The sequence below is a fragment of the Melospiza melodia genome, chromosome 22 (assembly GCF_035770615.1).
Source record: "Melospiza melodia melodia isolate bMelMel2 chromosome 22, bMelMel2.pri, whole genome shotgun sequence".
NCBI lineage: Eukaryota > Metazoa > Chordata > Aves > Passeriformes > Passerellidae > Melospiza > Melospiza melodia.
In genome coordinates, this window is record NC_086215.1 from 2,903,285 (window position 1) to 2,925,017 (window position 21,733).

At 48.7% G+C, this 21,733-nt stretch overlaps 1 protein-coding gene across 10 annotated transcripts in view; it reads right to left on the minus strand.

The window, feature by feature from the left end:
• The window catches only part of ZNF618 (zinc finger protein 618), a 153,005-nt gene that overhangs the window by 29,632 nt on the left and 101,640 nt on the right, over positions 1–21,733 (minus strand). For 5 of the 10 annotated variants that reach the window (XM_063174584.1, XM_063174579.1, XM_063174582.1 and 2 more), the window contains 6 exons: positions 15,675–15,758; positions 10,580–10,669; positions 9,244–9,279; positions 8,414–8,491; positions 7,335–7,424; positions 76–264 (listed from right to left, as the gene is read on the minus strand). In XM_063174584.1, coding sequence (XP_063030654.1) covers positions 76–264; positions 7,335–7,424; positions 8,414–8,491; positions 9,244–9,279; positions 10,580–10,669; positions 15,675–15,758 — 567 coding nt within the window. The remainder of the gene's footprint in view (positions 1–75; positions 265–7,334; positions 7,425–8,413; positions 8,492–9,243; positions 9,280–10,579; positions 10,670–15,674; positions 15,759–21,733) is intronic. The other 5 variants (XM_063174587.1, XM_063174583.1, XM_063174580.1 and 2 more) reach the window with 4 other exon arrangements.

Genomic DNA, 21,733 nt, shown 5'->3' on the forward strand with positions numbered 1-21,733 from the left:
TGGAGGGAACTGAGGCCAGGAAGGGTGAAATGGCAGGGCCCTGAGCAGCTGAGCAGGCTGAAGGGCAGTTGGTACCTGTGATGGCCTTGCTTCCTGGGGATGCGGAGTTGGGAGCGCGGAACATCTGGGCCTGGGAGGCGGGCGGGACGCCGGAGGGCGCGCGGTGCAGGAGGCTGGAGCAGCGGTTTATGGACGCCGGCGACTTTTTGCTGGACTGGCTCGTCTGTGTCTTCACTGCCACGAAGAGTGGAGATCGAGAGAACTCTGGATATGAACACTCAGAACTAGTGCCTGCACAGCCAGGGAGCTCCCAGAGCGGGGCCTGCTGGAGCTGCTGATGCACCGAGCCCCTGGGCAGAGCTGGGCTCTCCCTGGGGAAGCTCCTTAGTTCCCCTGCACACCTCTAACTGCCACGGACCAGCCCATTCCTGCTCCTGCAGGAATCACCCCAACCATCCAGGAGCACTGTGTGATTGCCATGGCCTGGCTGGGGGCACCTGCAGCTCTAGCCTCCACATCTATGGACTGAATTTTGGGAACAGGTTTCTAAAGTACTCAGATCTCTGAGTAGGGACAAGCTTTGTTTCTTGAGCCTTGAATAAATCCTAGTGATCTCCAGCTACATTCCTTGTCTCTTTGACCAAATACAAAGGAAAGGGCACTGATGGGAATGGAATGGGATGGAATGGAATTAGGAGGCAGAGTGAGTAAAGGCTTTTGGTCCCATCTCCAGACTGGTGACATGTGGAGAAATTCTGAACATTACAGGGATATGCTCTTTGAATGCATCTATATTTTGGTCTCTGCAGCACACAGTGAGGATCACCAGGAATTGTCAATGCCAAAAGTCATCTGAAACATCTTCAGGAGGACAGCCCTTTGGGCCACATGGATTAAATAAACCATTACAAAAATGGAGAAACTGTCTAAGAACCCCCTTCACTCATAAGGGGCCTCTTCTATGGAAATTTGGATATGGGTCCTGAAGCACCAGCCCCACTCCAACCACCTGTCATGAAAAATCACTAACAAAGAAGGTGCAACCAACCCACAGTCCCAGCTCCCTGCCAGTGATTTCTACAGTGATACTGTGGGATGCCTAAAGATGGAGGGACAACAGCAGCACCTGCACATCCTACCCAGTGTGAGTGAGAAATACTCAACCACACTGAGCAGCTCTCAGGGGAATGCCATGGCAGCACCACAGCCTAACTCTGAAACAGGGGAGAAGTCCCCTAGGCTGGGATGGGACACTCATTTCCAAAATCCCAGGAACTTCACAGACCTTGGCTGTGCCTGGCTCTCACCTCCAGCAGCAGCACTGGGGACTGGGAGTGTGTACATTCACAGGGCATTGCAATTCCAGGGGCTTTGATTCACTTGCTCTGACACACAGCCCCAAGCTGACATTTCCTCACATGTCAGTGTAGTTCTGCAGGAAATTATGCACTGGTTTTCTCAGTTTAGTCAGGATACTTCTCTGCTTGGTCTCCAGCCAGATAAATAGGCAGAAGGCTTGTTTTGCTCTCTGTGCTTCCTTTCACTCTCCATGGAAAATCCTCCTCCAGCTGCTGCCAAATTGCCAGCAAAAAATGTAGCCAGATATGAGAATTTCCAGCTTGTGGATTGTCTGCTTTCCATGAGGATCATTCTCACCAATGTCTGCTTTATTGCCCATCCATGCCATGAGAAACAGCCATCAGCAACTCTTCAGTGCCAGACACAGAGAGCATCACGGCACATCCTCTGCAGCCCAGATACTGCTCTGGGATGTGGCAACAAAAGTCTCAATGCTATGATGACCTCCAAAATGTCTTCTTCTTCTTCCTCCCAAATGAAACAAACAGTATGTCTTCAAAATGAGACCCTACAGAGAAGGCTGCTCCAGCTGACAGAGAGTTTTGAGCAGCAAGGCAAGACAAGGGAATATCAGTTCTAGCAGTCTGGAGGAAGCTCACAGTTCATTGGGAATAAAATGCTCAGTCTGTAGTTCATCAGATGCCAAATTCCTTCTGAAGGCTGAGCAGCACAGGTAGAGAGCATCACATGGCTCCTCTGCTCTGCTCTGCTCTGGAAAAGTCACCTTCACTGTGGAACTCACAGCCTTGGGCTGATGAAAAGGCCAAGATGTTTCTAAAAATGAAAATCCTGAGTTGCTGAATGGCCACAAAAACCTCCTGCCTCAAAATCTGCAGCAAGACTGGAGACAGCACCATGGGAGCTGACCTCATAACTGCTGCTGTGGAGCTTTTCAAACCCTCTCAGAAGGCAGCAGAGACCAGCCCCAGTGGAAGCTGCAGAGATGTGGAGGCTGATTCCCACTGCAGGGTCTGCAGTCAGCCAGCTCAGGGCTTTGTGCTGCAGCCCTGCAGCATGGCCCAGGCTGTGCTGAAGGACACAGCTGGTGCAGGAGGTGCTGAGGACAGTGGAGGCTCCAGCCTGGCAGCAGGAAAAGCTTGGTCACTGCTGTGCTCAGCTGCAGAGGAGCTCCCAGGGGGATGCTGAAGAGGCTGAGGTGCTCCTTGGGGAGCAATCAGGAATCTCCAAGGGGATCAGGAAGGCAGTGCAGGCTCTCAGATCCTTCCTGACCCAGGGCTGGTGCCTGCCCTGCCCAAGGGTGGAGAACAGACTGGAGAGCACTCAGAGGAGGAGACAAGAGGATGACCAAGGGCCAAGAACAGCAGAGCTTACAGTGGAAATACAAGTCACTCCTGTGATTTAACCAGGGCCTGGAGAGCAGGCTAGGCCAGGTCTGGAAAGGACAGAAACTCAGTAACTTAGTCCTCCTTCACTGAGCACACAAGGTTATAAATAGGACAGTGCTCAAAGCTACAGCTGGCTAATTTTAGTCTTAATTTAGTGGAGGCAATAATTCATCAAAATCATTACCTTATGTGATTGCTGCATTTTCTGTCACTCAAAAGCAAGATTAGATGTCTCTCTAAAGCATATCTTTGTGCAATTCAATCATGGCAGTCCTGCAGAATGTGCTTCTCCAGGCAGTCCAGAGATCACAGTGGTCCTTCCTGGCTTTTCTGGTTTTGGGAAGACCTTAAAGTTCTGTGACTGACAAGCTGTGGCAGCAAGGAGAAAATCTGGCACACAAATCCACACACTACCATGATGCATCACCACAACAGGGACCAGATTGTCTCAGCAACATTACTTTTTCCAGGTAAAAATTCTGGTTAATAATTTGTGTATGGTGTTTGTTTAGAAAGATGTAGCCAGGATGGGTAGGGAACCATTTTGAAGGTTCAGATGGAATTATATCATCACTTATGGAGAAAAAACTGACTTCACTGAACGTGTTGGAAAATGATTCCTTAACAATGGGCTGAAATTCCATACTCTGAGCAAACACCTTGGCTATGGTAAACAGGTCTTTCCACAGGAAAACCCCTCTGCTGAAACCTATCAAATTTTTAATGTTTGTCTTTATACACATGAACAGGTGGAGCCTGTTGCTAAAACACCGTGGGAAAAGCACCTGAACTCACAGATTTCCCTCACTGAACTGGTGGAAGCAAAGACACACCATCCAACTGGAATCTGGAGCTGTTTTTTCCCTGGCTAGGCAGGGTCTGTGTGGAAAGCAGCTGTGCTACCAAAATGGCAGCTGCCTCAATGAAACACTGCTTTAAAGCACTTTGGAGGAATAAATTGCATCCAGTGTGCATCCAATACAGAAAGGAGCTGAGCAGCAAGCCTTGGTGAACTTCCTTGAGCATCTCAGGTGTCAGGGTGTAGGTCTGTCTGTCCCCTGGAGAGCCAAGCATGATCCCAGGCATGGAAAGGGCCATCCCACAGACCCTGAGAGGAGGGAGCAAGGCCCAGAGGTGACAGCCAGCTTCCATCAGGAAGGTCACAGGGGAGTTCATGGCAATGAGACAGGTGTGTGGCCAGGCTGGCAAGTCAATCCACAGGTCAGCAGCAAGATCAGCTCTGCTGAGGTTAAGCAGGACCAGTGATCCCAGCGAGGTCCAGGGTGCCCAGACAGGGTTGACATCAAGGTGGGAATGCAGTTGTGGGTTGGGTACAAACCCATGGGACCCACAGCCAGGCATGGGCACAGCTGAGCTGAGACCAACTTCTACAGAGCAGCTCAGGAGGGTGTGTGGCTCAGAGCTGGGCTGGAGCAGGAGTGTGGCTGTGGGCTGCTCAGGGCCTTGCAGAGCTCTGAGTACTCTCAGGGCCTTGACATCACTTCAGATTTCCATCCTGGAAGCAGAGCCATGCAGGGCTGTGCTGGTTTTTGGGCTCTCTCCCCACACTTCCATGACCCAGGAGTGTGAGGCTCCATCTGCAGGTTCCAGGCAGAGGTGAGTGCACACTCCTGAGCCCGACTCACCAAGCTCAATCCCACTCCTGGTGCATTCACAGCCAGTTCACATCCCAGGTGCCCCAGGTTCCCTCTGCACTGCAAACTCATCACAGAGTCACAGAATGCCAGATTGTTTTGGGTTGGAATGGACCTGAAGATCACCTTGTCAACCCCCCTGCCATGGCAGGGACACCTCCCACTGTCCCAGGCTGCTCCCAGCCCTGCCCAGCCTGGCCTTGGGCACTGCCAGGGATCCAGGGGCAGCCACAGCTGCTCTGGGCACCCTGTGCCAGGGCCTCCCCACCCAATTCCTAACTGGATACTCAGAATTTCTTCCCAAAATCCCATCCAACCCCATCCTCTAACAGTGTGAAGCCATTTCCCTTGTTCTGCCACTTCATGCCCTGAACAGTCTCTCTCCATCCTTCTAAACAATCCCAACAGCCCAGCCCCAGCAAACGTGGTTCCATCAGCTCAATCTAACAGAGCAGCCAGAGCCTGAAGGAGGACAGGAACATCTCTGAACCCTCCCTCATGAATCTCCATTCAGAAATGTTTCTAAAACTGGGACAATGAATGTGCCTAAAATCCACTTTTATTTTTTGGAAACAGCCTCTGACAGCCTTCTTCGAAAGAGTGCATATGTTGACAGAAAGAGCATAAGAATATTATTTTTAAAGAGTCATAGCCCAGTTCTAATCTTATGAAAAAGTCCCTACTTCTCGCTCAGAAAAGGGAACTCCGGAAGGAGACATTTGGCATTAACAATTCCAGGGAAGCCCACAGCAGAGCTCTTTTCCAGACAGCAGCTATCCAGCAGCTGTGACCAGAAATTATCCTGCAAGATGCTATTGAAGCTGCAGGATATATTTCTTTGTTTTACCCATTTTCAATGGCTTTTCATCCATTATGACAGAAAACCAGAAACACAGGCTCTGGAAGGGAAGCTTGCACTCCAGCAGAGACCCAGACAGCTGAACTGGTGATGCTGAAGGGCTTTGTCACCCATTTCACTATGACAGAATTTTCAGCATTTGCCTTATAAGCAGAAGAATGAGACCAGGGTAAAGACACAGTCTCAGCCTTAGTTAATCTGACTGCAAGGACTCAAGAAGAGCCAGCTGTGCTTTCCAAAAGTCAGGTGTTAACAGCTGCCTCCAGGACCTTGGATTTTGGGAGGAACAGTCTGGGCAGCAGAAAGGTGTGAGATGTACTGGCCTTGGGAGCTCATCATGCCCTCTCCTATATCCTCAACAGGGTTAGTGCCTTGTCATTGTAAATCATAAATCTTACTGGTCATGGGAACTAGGAGAGGAAAAAAGAGGTTAAAAAAAAAAAAAGGAAAAAGAAAAGTTTATGGGGAGGGGGTTAAACCTTATGAAAATCCTGATCTTGAGTGTCCTCATAGCTAAAGATCCTTGAAAGGACTGGAAACCCACCTGCACAGCTCAGGGCCTGCTGATCTAGCCTGCAGCAGGGGCAGTTTCTTTTCTTTTGCTGCAGAAATGATGGTGCAAGAATGGCCTCAAGCCCAGCACTCAGAACATGCCTCCACCTCCAGAATGGGGCAGAGCCTTGGGGGGCCACTGGAACTGTAGGGACCCCAGGGAAACACAGCTGGGGTTTCTTTTCTGCTGGAGAGTCTGGGCTGGAACCAGCAGCTCAGCTATTACTGTGGCTGGTTGGGAAGGTGAAGACATCAGTGGCAATAAATCACCTTGAAATGGGAAGCACTGGGAAGGTAAGGATGAGCTAGAGCTGAGCAAAGCTCAGTGCTCACTGCACACTGCTCCTGAGCTCTCTGCAGGGCACAGAGACCCCAGAGCCCTGCTGTGGCAGGAGATGGACCCATTGCTGGTCAGCAATGTTTGCAGCCTGAGGGCTGACAACACCTCAATGAAGAGGTGGAGCTTGCATGGGCAGGCAACACAGGAATAACTGCAATGTGTGCAATCAGAAGCACTGGGGCAGGTCCTTCAGCAGCTGGCAGGTAATAAGATTAGCTTTGTGATGCTGATGTTGGACATGTATTTGATGCCCTGCACCTTCTACCATGGTCCATATCCACGAGAACCTGCTTGGCACCTGTCAAGAGCCACCAAAGCTTAAAAGCGACAGTGTGGTGGAGCATGCTCCCATAAACCCAAGGGTGTCTCTCTAGAATCCCTTAAAAACCCGAATCCCGGGGATTTTGGGGCGGACGCGCCCCCTGCCGGCTGCAGCTGCGGCTGCTGAGCTCGGCTCGTCCCTCATCCCATCCCTCATCCTCCTCTCCATCACCCCTGGAGCAGCACAGCCCGGGCACCCAGCAAAGCTCAGGGCAGCGCTGGGAAGGGAGCAGGAAATTCAGCTGTAAAGAACTTCTCTGCAGACTTTGAAAGTATTCCAATCCAGCAGGTAGCAAAAATTTCTCTCAACGTGTTTAGTCAAATTTTGCGCTGAATTACACGGAACTGTTTGTTAAAGCCTCCTCCCCTCTGTGTGGGGAGTGCAGACCACAGTGCTGTGCAGTTTGCTGACAACTGCCTTGTCCTGAGCTCCCTGAAATAAATCATTTATTGAGTGTGATTCAGTAGCAAGCTGCTGAGGTCCTTTAAGTGATTTTGAAACCAGTTTTATCTCACTGCTTGAAATAATTCCTCAGAAGCTCACAGAAAGATGCTTCTTCTCTAACATGTATGTTCAGTTATTATTATTTAGAGGAGTATAAAAATGATGTGCATCTCTTCAGTTAAAAAACAGCCTAAACCATCAACCCCACAAGGAACATGTGTAAAATTCCATGGGCTGGGGTAGGAGCCCAGAGACATTCCAGACCTAACAGCGTCCCTGTGAGAGGAGATCCCAGCTCAGCTTTACAGTGCTCAGCACATGATCTGTGTCCTGCCCACTGCAATCCCACAGCTCCAGGGGGAGGATCCCCAGGAGTGAGGTCTATCCTGGCAGCCTGGTGATGCCCAGAGGCCTGAGGTGCCAGCCTGCAGAGGGGCAGCCCTGCAGCAATACTCACTGATGGGGGCGTGCAGAGCCACGTGCTCTTGGTAGGGAGTGTAGTACTTGTACTGCTTGCCACAGAACTCACAGGTGTAATTGCCAGTTTCTGTGAAAGGAACAGGGACAAAGGTCAGGAAGGAGGCCAGGCCTCTTACACAACTCCCAGTTTCTTTTTACAGAGAAATTGGTCAGGTCACACAAACATTCCTCCTGCATGTGGAACTTGCCTGCCCTGTAATCCACACATCCTCTTCTCAAGAAAGGAAACGGTTCAAAACAGAGGGATGGACCATGCATAAAAAGTCCAGTAGAACTGAAAAAGCTTCAGAAGATTACCCCAAAATTACAACAAGTAAGTGTGCAAAACAAGGGAGAGAATTCAATTCTAAAGTCTGTATTACAGGTGACACAGTTCTGTCCTCTGGTTACAGAAGGTCTGGGATGTGTGGACAACAGGAACAGTCAAACCAGGAAACAAACAGGTTCAAATATTAGAGAACTTTTATTTGGGATTATGGAGTTCTCTTGCAGGAGAAGGGGCTTTTCTGGAGTAACTGTGCTCATTCCTACTTAGGGGATACTGGAAATAATGGAGTGTAACCACACACTGACACCTCCTCCTCTTGCCAGTGCTGGGAGTACAGAGCTGGCAGCAAGCTGCAAGATGAAGGAAAATCCATGGATAATCAAATGTTTCCAAAATGGAAAATTCAGGGAAATGCTTTGGCAAAACCTGGTGTTCTCTCCATTTCTCTCTACTCTGTTTGAGGACCCACCACAAAGGCAGTGTGAATGAATCACCTGCCAGCTCTCAGTGCCCCTTCAAGCCCTCTCTCATCCCTGCCAGATTGCTTTCCCCTGAACTCCCCTCCCCTTCTCTTTGCAGAGCTCTTGAGCAGAGCACATCACACAGCTGCAGTTCTTTGGGCCAGGGCTGTTGGTGTTTGATGCTCCTTTGAGCCTGAGCATACCTGTGAGCACCCAGACCCCAACCCTGCTGTGTGACAGTGCTTCCTGCTTTCTCTAGAGGTGCTGCAGCCAAAGGCAGTGAACCCCTGAGCTCTCCTTTTCATTTGACACAATGATAACTCTTACTTGGCCCAATCTTCTGGAAGGGTTCGGGCTCCTCCTCCTTCACCTCGTCAGCGGCGATGACAGCCTGGTCGTAGGGGTCTGTAAGAGAACAGAGCCACAGGACAGCTGACAACACCTCAGCTTTGCCTGCTACAGCTGCATGGGCACTGAATGCTCCTGCACCTGTAATCACATTTCCATCTGTAACAGGACTGGAAAACAGGAATGATAAACCAGTGACCCTCTGTCTGACTTGTCCCTCCTCCTCTGGCTCAGGTGCCCCAGGATTACCCCTGCTCCCAGCCCACTAACAGGCCTTGTAGGAATTAATGCTTAAAAAATGCAGAGAAAAACTGAATGAACACATTGCAAAGTCTGATCCATATTTCCTGATTGTCTTCCAGGGAATCTCCCCTCTAATGCTGCTGAACTGGCTGACAGCAGGCACAGCAATGCAGTCTGCAGGCACATCAACTATCAAACACCAACCTGGGACTTCTACCAGCTAACAGCACAGCTAGCAACAAATCACAACCCAACCCACTTTAGAGAAGAATTTGGTGTAAGCCTTGAACAATTTACAAGATCACCACAGACATGAAACACCTGCTTCTTTGATTGTCTGAAGCCTGACCAAGTGAATGTGCAACAAAAGCCTGGTATCTGCTAGGGCTGGGCATCAACCTACTGGCTGTAGACACTGGGGAGGGAGAGAGGATGCTCCCTGTCCCACTGCAATCCCTGACAAAACTCCTTTGACTCTAACCAGTTCAGAATCAACCTGCTGTGTCTGAACTACTGAATGCTTGAAAAGGTTTGTGAAATAAAGCACACAAAGGAGCTCGGCTTACCTGCCCGGTTTTCTGGGGCCCCTTCCACACTAAAAACTAACACAGAATAGAAGAAGGAGGGGAAGAAACAAAACAGAAATTAAATCCTCTTAAATGGTCTTGTTTTCCTCCTGCATTTCACACACTGCTGCAGCACATTTGAGCCCCACTGAACAAACCAGGCTTTGTGCCCCAGTCCCTCCTGTTCCCAGCAGCATCCTCACAGGACCTGGTTGAGCATGCCCAGCCCTAATTCACACAGATGCTCAAGGCCTTTGTTCTGATCCTGACACGGCCCCAGGTGGAGTCCAGGTGCACAGCAGCCCCAGGGAGGAGCTGGGACAGTCCTTGCACACTCATGGAGCCCTTCCCAAGCTCTCTTGTGGCCCCTGGCAGAGCTCCCTGAGACATTTCTGACCGAGGCAGCCACATGCCCCTCACACTGACTGTCAGTGCCACTGATTTTCTTCTGGCTCCCCACAGGAGGAAGGGAGCTGGCAGTGGTGCCCTGCAGGAGAACACTGGCTGTCCTTAGAGCACATTCAGATGTCCACACTTTCCAGGTAAACACCACCAATTTTTTGGACAACCACATATTGTGAAAAACACTTGCTTTTCTGAGACAGCCCAGCCATTCAAAACCTGCTGCTCTCCAGCAGCCTCTTTCTAGAACTCTCCTTGGCCAGGTGAGGAGCAGTACTGCCAGGCTTGCAGCACACACAGGGAAGGTCTGGAATATCTGTGGGCTCCCCACAGGTGAGAAGCTTTAGATATTCAGTAAGCAGGGGGCAAGCCAGCATGTTGATACTTCATTTTCCCCAATGCAGAATAAAGAAACACTGCTTCTGGCATTGGGTGTCTGCTTCTGTCCAGGTGTCACCAGCCTAAGCCACATCTACAGTCACCCTTTAAGGGCCACTGACAACTTCACCAGCTCACTACCACAGTCATTAACAAAAATGAAAGTTCCTAACTCTGAAATCTGAAATGCTTCACAGAGAAGTATGTTGGGAACAAACCTGTAAATTCAGAAACCAAAAAGCAACCGACTTCTTCCCAGCAAATAATCAGGCTGACCATTTACCTTGAGGTACTCAGTCCCAGGCTCTCCATCCTAACCATGAACCTCCCTGCAGACACACTACAAGGTCCCTGGTCCCAGCACAGGTGTTGTTGTCATGCACAGCAAACTCCTCCCTGCAGTGCCTCTAGACTGAGCCTCCATGGTACAGAGAGGTGACCCCTGCAGTGCCATGTCCTGCACAGCACAGGCCACATGCTCCTGCAGAGCCACACTTTGCTTCCCCAAACACTTCTCAGCCTAGTTCAGGTGTCTGAGTGTCAAAACATTACTCACCATCCACGGCATGTAGGTCTCTGTGCTCTTGGAAGCAGCTATAGTATTTGTATTTTTTCCCACAAATGTCACACGTGTACCTAAAATTGTCTGTAGGAAGAAGAAAACAGACCAAGTTTAGAAACTCTGAGGTGAAAGGCAAGCACTGCAAGCACACTGGTCAATCAGACACCCCCATGCACTGACACATCCCATGTGCTCTGTCAGGTCTCTAAGGCACACAGGCACTGCCTCACACTGTTCCCCCTGTCCCACACTATATGGCTTGGGGCACATTCTGATTTATTGCCTCTTCAGACAGCTCTGCTCTCCAGGGAAGACCCCACAGCCCTCACAGCAATGAGGATGCAGGGCAGCAGGCCCTGCTGGCATCTCCTTTGGAAGTTCAGGGAGAATCAGCTGTTGGTCAGGATGGGGACAAAGGGACAGAACTAAGCACAGAGCAATGTATGAGCACACACCTGCTCCTCACTGTTTACTGATTCCCAGCTGCACCCAGGATCTGTCAGAACCAACAAACCAAGGAGACCAAACAGCCAAGGCAGGCAGGACAGTAAGGAGGGCTTGGTGAAGCTTGGTTTCATATCCATTTGTTCCCTACACCCCATCACTTCATCCCAGCATCAACCAACCCCTCACCACAGCTGTGTGGGGCACACAGATGTAAAACAGCTCCAAGTGTTTATGGATCTGGTTTGCTCTGAATGGGATCAGTGTCCTTAGCTCAGCTATCACATCAGTGCATAAGGAGGATTTCCTGGCCAGCTTGGTGGGGTGTTTCCCCTCTCTGCTGCCTGACACACCCTGGGGTGCCTTTCCTGAGCAGTCACCCCACGTGTCAGACAACCCCAGGCTATGAGCCCACAGCAAAGTGGCAAACATTGTAAAGTCCATGGCAAACACAGTGAAACACATCATTTGTACAGCCACCACAAAGGATCCTGAAACCTGTGTGTTCCCTTCCCAGCAGGGAGTGCAGGCAGCAGCTCCCAGGGCTCCACAGAGGACCTGCCATTCAGGGAGCTCCCCTGCAGCAGTGCAGTTGTGTCCATGTATTCCCACTATCAGCAAAGTTAAAGCCTTGTTTTTACCTCTTCCATCCTGTGTTCCAACACACCAGACTCTGCACATTAAGTAAGCTCTCATTTTACTTCTCCATCACATTACTTTTAAAACCACTCCCTATTTTAAGCTATGATATATTGGTACAGTGTAATCACTCACTTGGGCTCACTGCTCAGTCCAGCAGCACTTGGGGTTCAGCACTAAATAAAGGATCACTGTCAGTCTTTATTCAGAGTGACTGGAGAAGCTATGATGATCTAGCAGAGAAAACTGCCAAATCCAAATGTTGTTAAACACCTGGGCACTGGAACTTTACCCCTGTGACTAAAAACTATTTGTATCTTAATCAGAGCACAGCAGGGCTAAACTAGAGTTAAGGGGTTTTTAGAAGTTTAGGCTGGACAAGCAAGGAGAAAGGGACTCTCTGCACACACAGCATGGCTTGAGGGAGAGGAGGAGCAGCAGAACACACCTGTGAGAATGACATTCCAATGGAAAAGGCACTGGCAAGGCACATTTAACTGTGTCTGTTCCATTATGTGATCTTGTGCAGGCTCCTTGTGTGGCCACAAAACAGGGCTGAGGGCCTCCCTCTTCCCTGGGCCCTCTCCCACAATGAAGAGGATCAATGATTGTTGCTGAGTATCTGTGTAGCTGCTGCAAAAACCCCCCAGACAATTAGCACAGTCAATTAGCACAGTCAAGCAGCAAAGAAACTCCTAACTTGGCATCAGTCCCACCTCAATGGGTGTCCCCAAACCAAGGAACCAACCTCCTTTTTGAAGTGCAATGAGCTCTACAGGACCAAGTGAAGATTAACTCTCCAAAGCAGTCCCAAAGACCAGGCACTTTCATGTTCAGAGAACAAAAACTATCATGACCTTTGGAAGAAAGGAGCTCAGTAAATAATAAGACTTGTTAGAACAGAAGAAAACTAACTAACACACCATTTCACAGGGCCAGGCATGGCTACCTGTGGTCCCTGTCACACACAGGGATCTTACTGTCCCCAGCAGAGCCCATGCTGGCTGTGGGCACTTCTCCCCTTGGCAGTGCAGGGAGCAGGGAACATGTAACAAATGCCACCAGCACAGCCCAGAGCACAGGGGTCTGCTGGTGTTAGGGGGACTGTCCCCACAGCACAAGGATCTCCAGGGATTACAGAGAAGTAAGAATTTGCTCCAGCTGGTCCAGCTTGGCACTGATCTCCTGGGCTCTGTAGGAGAGAACACCCAGCAAGCAGTGCCCAGAGACAGGAGCTTTACAGAGAATTCACAAAGGGCTGCCCATGTGCAGCCAAGTTTTACCTCTCTGAACAGCAATCCCTGCTGAGGCTGCTCCCCAGAGCCAGGCCCCCTCCTCCTCACCAGTGCAGCCATCTCTGCTGACAGCCTTCCAGCACACCCAGCACTGACCCAGCAGACATTGCTTCTTAGCCAGAACCTCCCTGGGCAGAACTCCCTGCAGCCCCAGTTAGAATCACACAGTCCTGGGCTGGAAGGGACCCACAAGGATCAGACACCCCAACAACCTCAGAGCATTGTCCAAATGCTTCTTGAGCTCTGCCAGGCTGTAGTCACAGGGAAGCTGTTCCAGGGCAGTTTTCCTAACTCCTACCCCAAGGTGTCCAGCTGGGGCACAATATCCACCTGTAACACAGCTTGCCATGGGAAGAGCTGCAAGGGGCTCCAGGGGCTCAGGTGTGGCTGCAAACCCACCCTGAAACCATCCCTAAACCTCTGCAGAGCTGGATCCAGACAGCCAATGCTACCTAGGCAAGTTTGCTCAGATCCAAAGTCGCTGCTGTCATCAGGGGCTGCACCTTAAGGCTCCACCCAAGGCACAGCCACAGCAGCAGGCACTATCAGGGCAGGGAAGGACACTCCTCAGCCCCAGAACATGCTGGCCCTTACTGGTATTCAAATCCTTGCTGCCAGCTGAGCAATGACCCTGCTGCAAACACAGACCTTCAAAATGCTCCAAAGACATCTGCTCAAACCCCAGACTCAAGTGTCATTCTCCTTCATGCTCAGGAGCCTTTCCAACAGCTGCAGGGATTCCAGAGAGAGGTCTAGTGAGTATCAGCTGTACTTATTTAGTCAGCTCACAATTCATCTTTAACACACAGGCCAAAATAGAGCACCTTATCTTTCTGGCAGTAGAAAAGACAAGGCACAGCCTCATTACAAGGCAGCTCCTCAGCTGTGAAGGACTGGCACACTCAGATGGCAAATGAGCAGGTTTTTCAAGTACCCCAAGAAATAACTCCACAGGGACTGAAAGAAGTTTTGACCACTCTGCTTGCAAGTGGATCCCAATAGAAGAGAGAATGAGCTGCTCTTCTGTCCCATCTCCAGGAGCTGCTGCCAGCTGGCTCTGGTGGTGTGTCCAGCACTCACTGGGACTGGCTGAACTCCCTGCCCCAAGGCTGAGCTCAGCTCTCTTCCCAGCAGATCCTGCATTCAAGATTTGAAGAATTTTTGTTGGTTTGATTCACATATTCCCCAGAGAAGGAAGCACATATTTCATTTTGGCAGGAAAGAGAAGGCAGAGAACACATGCCCAGCAGTGGCAGCCAAAACAAGACACTTCTTTCTTTAGGACACTTGGCCTCAGTGTATTTTGCTTTAGAAATCCAGGAAGGGAATAAGAGCAATCAGAAATGTGTTGAAAGGTCAGGAGCTGTGTATCACTAAGAATACAGCTAGAAATACAGATCACCCTCCTAAGTGCAGGACTACCACAAAACCTGGGTACACACTGAGCCCACTGGGCTCCAAGAGCTCTGCACAGCATCCCAGGAACCCACAATGGAAACACCCATCCAGCTGGCATCCCTGCCAGCACAGCCCATGAAGGGTCCCAAACAATGGACTCTCCCCACAGCACCTGCAGGAGCTCCTCAAGGACCTGTCCAAGGTGAAGAACAATTTCCACCTGGCCCAGAATTCACCCTGAGCTTTCACATGGCAGAAATCACAAAAGGTACTTGATAGAGGAGCTCTCAGCAACTGGCACCCTGCAGACACCCTGAATCCTACTGCTCTCCTCTGGCAGAGCACTACAGGAGCAGCAGTCTAGCAGGGACAGTCTCCACATGTGGAAGGGCAAAACTGCTGAATGTAAACAGATCAGCCTGCTGAATTCTTCCTAATATCCAGAAATGCTGCAGGTCCCAGTCAGGGTAAAAGCAGGAAGATTAGAAGAGGGCAGTGTGGACAGCACTGCTTGTCCTGCTCCATGAGCAGGGTGTCTCCTTTGCACCAGCAGGTTTGGGAATGGCAAAGGAAGCACCCAAGGAATTCTATTCTAAATCCTAAAGGAATCCTAAGGATTCTAAATCTAAATCCATAAGGAAATCTATTCTAAATCCTACATTCTGTGACAATTCCACATAACTCATTCACCTTGACAAACAAGGTTTCCCAAACATAAAGTCCAAGAGCAGCTCTTAAAGGGGAGGGGCTGGATTTCTTACAGCTGCATTACATTTATGTCACAGCTTCTCTATTTGAGGCTGTGATGTTTCTGGCCCCAAAAAGGCTTTCTGAGTGGGGTTTAAGTGACCACAAAGGATCAGCATCATCCCTCCAGCTTTGGCCAGTGGATCACAAGTCAATGACTTGCTCTGATCCTTGGTTTCACATTCCTTGTTTCCTGAAAATCTGCTGGCAGATGCTCAAGTCCTGCTGATAACAAACCCAGAGGGCTGGAGCTGGGGAATGGCTCTGTGGCAGTACCTGGAGAAAACATCACCTTTCCTGGGATATCTGCCTCACTGGAAGGAACCATGAGCAACACCAGCACTCTTCAGGAAGAGCCAGTCCCCATGACTAATCCACCTGATGCACAGAAACAGGAAAGGATGGCATTTTCTGAGGACCATGCTGCATGCTCCCCACTGGGAAACACCTCTCCAAGCTGTGTCCAGGGCACACTCCACCTGAGCAGCCTCCCTGGAAGACCCAGAGCACAGCTAATGCTTCCTTACAACACATCAGGGAAAAAACAAAACATCTGGGACCCTCACTTGTTTCTGTGGATTCCACCCAGGGCAGCACAAAGACAGCTCTGGAGAGAGGCTTCTTCTCCCTTTCCGCAGCCAGAGGGGCACCTAGATGGAAAGGAACACATTTATGGCTTCCTAAGCTGGCAGAACATTCCCCGCGCAGGCTCACAGACAAAATTCCTTTGCCCTGAGCCTTTGGCATCTTTTGAGGATTCCTTCCAGACTGGCAGTGAGGAGAGGCAGGGTCAGGGCTGCAGGCAGGAGCACAGACACCCCTCTCCTCCCCACTGGAACTGTGCCTTGCACACAGGTTACAGCTTTACAGAGGCGTTTCACAGCCAGGGACAGAGCTGCCAGTAAAATCAGCTTCAATTTACATCAGAACTCTACTTAAAGGTGTCTAATGGCAAAATTCCTTGAAAAGGGAGCAGGACTGAGCCCAAAGTCAGCAGCAAACCCTTAAGAGGATTAAAGTACCCAGAGTTACATTAGTAAGGATTAAATAATAATAAAATCCAGAATTCTGGAAAGGACAGAAACCCTCTCACACAAAGGCACAAGCCAGATCCTAAATGGGGGTAAGAAAAAAACTCCCTGAGGGCAAACTATTCCAAGATCACTCAGTTCACAATAATTTACTTCCTTCCCACAAACATTTGGCCTCTGTCAGGAACACAGGAGACACTGAGGAACACACTGGGTTAACACTGTGCTTGCCATGCTTCACACAAGGGCTTCCTTGGGATGCAAGCTGCCAAGCCAGGAATAATCCCAAACCCTCACAGGGAGGGGTCAAATCCCCTGAAATGACCCAAAAATTGGTGCAAGGTGCTGTGCTGGCTCACCCTCCAGCTGGCAAGGGGCCCAATGCCAGGTGAAGGGCATGGAGCCACAGGCTCGTGCTTGCCTTCTCCAGGAAGGATTCCAGGGCCATTCCAGCTCCTGAGAAAAGCTGCTGCAGGTGCAGTCAGCAGCTACAGGGCTGAATTACAGTAATTTTTAAGCTTTCAAGTGGGTGGCCAGAGGAATCTATAAATTCTGTGATACTTTATTGAAACCATGTGTCAGCTGAATGGATCACAAAGGAGATTTCAATGCACACCATCCAGGCCTGGATGTAATCCTACCAGGTTTGGCAACTTGATGCCAGACTACCAGGAATTTCCCTGCAGAGGGGAATATCCTGGTTTAATTTCTGAGAGAATCAACTCTGGCTCAGAATAGTCTGATGGTCACAAACTCTATTATTAATTTTTAAAATGTTTTTGGGAAAAGGTGTTTTGGACACTACTTACTGCATGCTGAGAGACATTCTCAGGATGCTACACATCAAAGAATTTCCTTCTCCCTCAGTTAAAAGTATGCTCAGGTTGAATCCAAACAGATAGCAAGTATCAGCCATTTAAAGGAAAAATATTAATATTTTATAATTATCCCCCAAATCAGCATCATTAGGATATTGAGGCTCCCTGGTAGAATTCAGACACATGAGACAAGGTAACAACATGAGCAGATCCTGTCTCATCCTGCCTCATTCTTGTGTCACTTCAGGGCAGGGCAGGGCTCTTTTCTTGTAAATTCAAAGTGTAAATAAGGGTAAGATAAAGAACGGTCTAATCAGTGTCTAAAGGTGTTACTCCCAGCAATCTGGCAATGAACTACCTCAATTTGCACAATTAAAAAAATAGGTCTACTTGAACCTACATAACCTGTAAATGAGAAAAGATTTATCTTTCTATCAATAAGGATCTGAAGTTCCATCTCAAGTGAAAAAGTCCATTTAGCTCACACTGTGGAGTTCTGCATAGCACACAATAAAGACAATTTTATTTTAAAGCCCCTTCTGGAGTAAAAATGGCTTGGCTGGGAACACACCATTCATCTGTCTCCCAACTGCTTGGATTAAATGATGTAGCACTGAGAGTTTCACAAAAGAAAAGCAAACCTCTCCTGGCTTTTTCCTACTCATTTGTCCAGGACTAGAAATTCTGTTCTTACTGTGATTTCCAGATGGGAATTCAGATGGATTATCACTGCCTGGTTTCCAAAGTGAAAAAAAGAAGTGCTACTTAAATGACTGAGCAGCATTAAAGAAGAGATCTTGACTCCATAAAATCTCTTAATGAACAAAATGAAATTAAATTAAGCCAGGGGGAGGCAGCACCCTGCTCCCCACAATCATCTGAGGCAATCAAGAAGACCAACCCTGCTTGGGCTGAAAGGAGAAGGTGTCAGGAAGGTGATCCCTGGATTCCTCTGCCTTCCTGGTTAGGAAGATTCTCAGGAGGGAAGCTACTGAGAATTAAAATACTGAAGGTGTATGGGTTTGTTTGCTATTCAGGTTCAACATGGCTGAGATGCCAACAAGCAGCTGAACAGAAAAAGGTAAGGCTGAAAGAAGAATTTGGAATAATCTCTGGTATGGCTGTTGTTCACCTCTTCTGTTGCTGAATTCCAACCCACATTGGAAGATGCAAAGTACATCACTCACTGGATATACCAGGGATGTATTTCTGCCTTCACTAAAACTCTCCTGGCATCTTGAGGACAAACTGAGGGGATGACCAGAACAGTCTGGGATTACTAAAATTCTTATCCTCTTTTTACTGAAATAAATATATTTCTCTATAATTTTCCTGCCTAGGAACTCTAAGAGATCTTTTTTTTGTTTCCAAATATTAACATCCAGATTTCTGTAAGGATGGTCTATTTGGGCAGCATCTGAGAAAGAACTGAGAAAGAAATATTAGCAATTTTCTACATAAGATCATCTGAAGATCACAGCATTTTAGACAACATGAAAGCCTCCTCTTCCAAAATCTCTGATTAAAACTACCCAGAGAGAGACTGCTCCTCTGCAGAGCTATGGAACTGCAGGGCTTGCAGCACATCAAACCCTCCAGTGTGTGTCTTGTTCCTGAGTGTATCTTTAGGACTTGGATGGAAACACACTGGATATCCAGGAACTGTTCCCAATTTCACCCACCTCAGACAGAGGACAGGTCACAGAATTACAAAATATTCTGGGTTACAAGGGACCCACAGGGATCCCCCAGCCCAGCCCCTGTCCCTGCCCAGCCCCAGCCTGGGCACCCCTGGCAGCGCTGCCCAAAGGCTCCTGGAGCTCTGGCAGCCTCGGGGCCGTGCCCATTCCCTGGGCAGCCTGGGCAGTGCGAGCACCCTCTGGGGGCAGAGCCTTGCCCTGAGCTCCAGCCTGACCATCCTATCTTGGGATAACTACCTCCAGTACCTTGGGTTTTAAACTCAAAATTTGTCCACAACTGCAAATTCCTGAACTAAGTTTCTTATTATTTTCTTAATTCTTCCTCCTCCACTGAAATTTATCATCCTTGGTCTCAGCTCATTGGTCACTTACATGTGCAGATCTTGTTTGGCAAATGGGAATCTAAAGAGACTTTGCCTACTTAAAATGCAAACACATTAGGAAAACAAAATCCATTTTTACAGTTTTCCCCAAGGAGCAGGAGAATTATTAAATAAGAGCCCTGGGAAAATGAATCAGGCAGTTGTAAATGATTCACAGGTCACCATGGTGGCTGCATGTGGGTGTGCACACACAGCACTCACTGTATCACACTTTTCTCTGGGGAAATGACAGTGAACACAACAAAGCAACTTCCTGGGCTTTGCTCTGCTACCCCCAGAAAAGTAAAAGAATTCAAAAGTTAATTTACTTTAAGGAAACATTTATGTTGCAAATTAATCAAGAAGCAGAGATGCTAAAGGTTCTTCCTCAACCATAAATTAACACCAGCAAACCACCTCCACATCTTCCCATCCCTGTCAGAACTTTACAAACACCATATCCTGTATGAGTAAGGTGTGGGCAAGAAAACCTTAATTTTGACTATATTAATTTCATGGTTTAAATTCACAACCCTCCAAATGTTTTTGCACATGCAAGGTGTTAGCACTGTGCCTCCACAGTTAACATTTGCAAGGCATATTCCAGCCCACATCCCTGCTTCTAACCTTTCACTGCTTTTCCAAATAAATTTCTTCTCAGGCTGAACTTTCTCACACTTAGTCAGAGCCCAAAGGGGAATATGTTTTTAAAAGATCAGATCAATCTTTTTTATTTATGGGGTTCTGAAATATTTACTCTGTATTCCATCTTGGAAAAAAAAATAATGCCACTTCCTTTTTTTTCCCCCACTGTAACTGCAGTGGAAACACAGATGAGCATGGATGTACATCTGTGCCCAGCTGGTGAGTTTGAGGGCATCTGGCTGAGAAACTGGAAAGGAAAATGTTCTGTTTGCTGCCTACAACATCCTCAGACCCAGTGAACATTAGTGACCCCCTCCCACCAGCTGTCCTGTCTTAGCCCAGCACCCAGGTACACACAATAAGTATGAGCAGCTACAAATGGGGAAGAAGAAAGTAAATTCAGGATGTATTTACATTAAATATATATATTATCAAATTTTCAAAAGTACTTCTTCTGAAGATCACTTTGGCACCTCTTGCCATCCTATTTATCCTTAAAATCAGTTATTTTTAACCCTGTGACACTGCAGCAGGTGCTGTGCATCCCTGCCTTCCTTGGGATTTGCTCCTGAGCTGCTCATCAGGCTGTGTGGTGGCATTGTGTGACAAATTCCAATGACCACATTTTGCTTCTCCTGCAGCCTGAGGGTGGTCTGAAACACCCAGATATATCCTCACCTGTGAGATGGTATTTGTGATTTTCAAAAATTACTTCCAAGCAAGGAAAAGGGGCTTAAAACAACAGAAAAGCCAAGAGACACAAAGAAAAAACAGGCTGTGTTATTTGGGATCAGTGGGGATTTTGTGGGACGTGGCCCAGGAGTTTGCAGTCTGTGGGGCTGGTCTTAGTGAGCATTAATGTTCTCTGACAGCTGCTCCTGTTTATGCCAGGATTTCAGGCACAAGGGAAGGAGGAGCCCAGGGATGCTCTGGGCTTACACACAGGATCTGTAGGCTGGGCTCTGAGGCATCTCCCAAAATGGGGAGGTCACTGGAGAGCTGTGCAGGATTCACCTGCTGCCAGGGATCTGCTTTTGAGGGACAGCACAAAATCCAGCTGTGCCTCTTGAACAGAGCTGCAGGTACACAGGAGCAGGAAATGGAGACAGAAGGGCTGGGATCTACCAGCAAACCACCATGAGTGGAATTCCAGCAAACCACCATGAGTGGAATTCCAGCAAAACACCATGAGTGGAATTCCAGCCTCCAGCAAATGCACCTGGATTGTCTAAGGAAGAACTGCAGCAGCCCAGGCATGGAAGCAAGCAGGGCAGTAGAACTGATTGTAGTGGAGCTGTTTTTGTAGTGGAGCTGTTTTTGTAGTGGAGCTCTTTTTGCAGTGGAGCTCTTTTTGCAGTGGAGCTCTTTTTGCAGTGGAGCTCTTTTTGCAGTGGAGCTCTTTTTTAGTGGAGCTCTTTTTCCAGGCTGTTTTCCTGCCCATCCCCTGCATGGTGTCACAGTACAGCCTGGGAGCACAGCTTGCTTTAAACTGCAGCTTGCTTGTGATGGTCCTCAAAAAAGGTGTCACCAGGGAAAGATCACACTCAACCCCCACTGTCAGCAAGCTGTCCTGATTCAGCCAGCCTGACTGACACGCTGGAGATCAAGGCTCCTGAAAGCACCACATCCTGATTCTTCCCACTTTTAACAGTGCTTTATTTAAAGAACCCAGGAATGGCAGGGCTCTCCCCTAGAATATCAATCAGCACTGCTCCCCGAGACTCTGGAATTCTCCCCTGGAAGAAGAACACTCATGAAGTTGCAGACCACTAACCAGACATACCTGAATTAATGCATCAGCTGTATTTTGAGATACCTTCAGCTTTTAGCAATCCTTCCCTGCCCACTTCCCTGTGCATTTTCTGGTTTCTTTCCCAGGGCACAGAACTGCAATCCAAGCATTGTGCCCAGCACTAACTGGGCTGCCAGCCCAGGGACCTGCACTTTATTGCACTGACACTCACCCATTTGTCACCTATGGCAAGTCACTTTCTTTCTGTCCTTCTGCTTCCTGCCTGCCTACAGAATTCCAAACTCCTCTGGGAAGTGACCCCAGACTCCACAGGCAA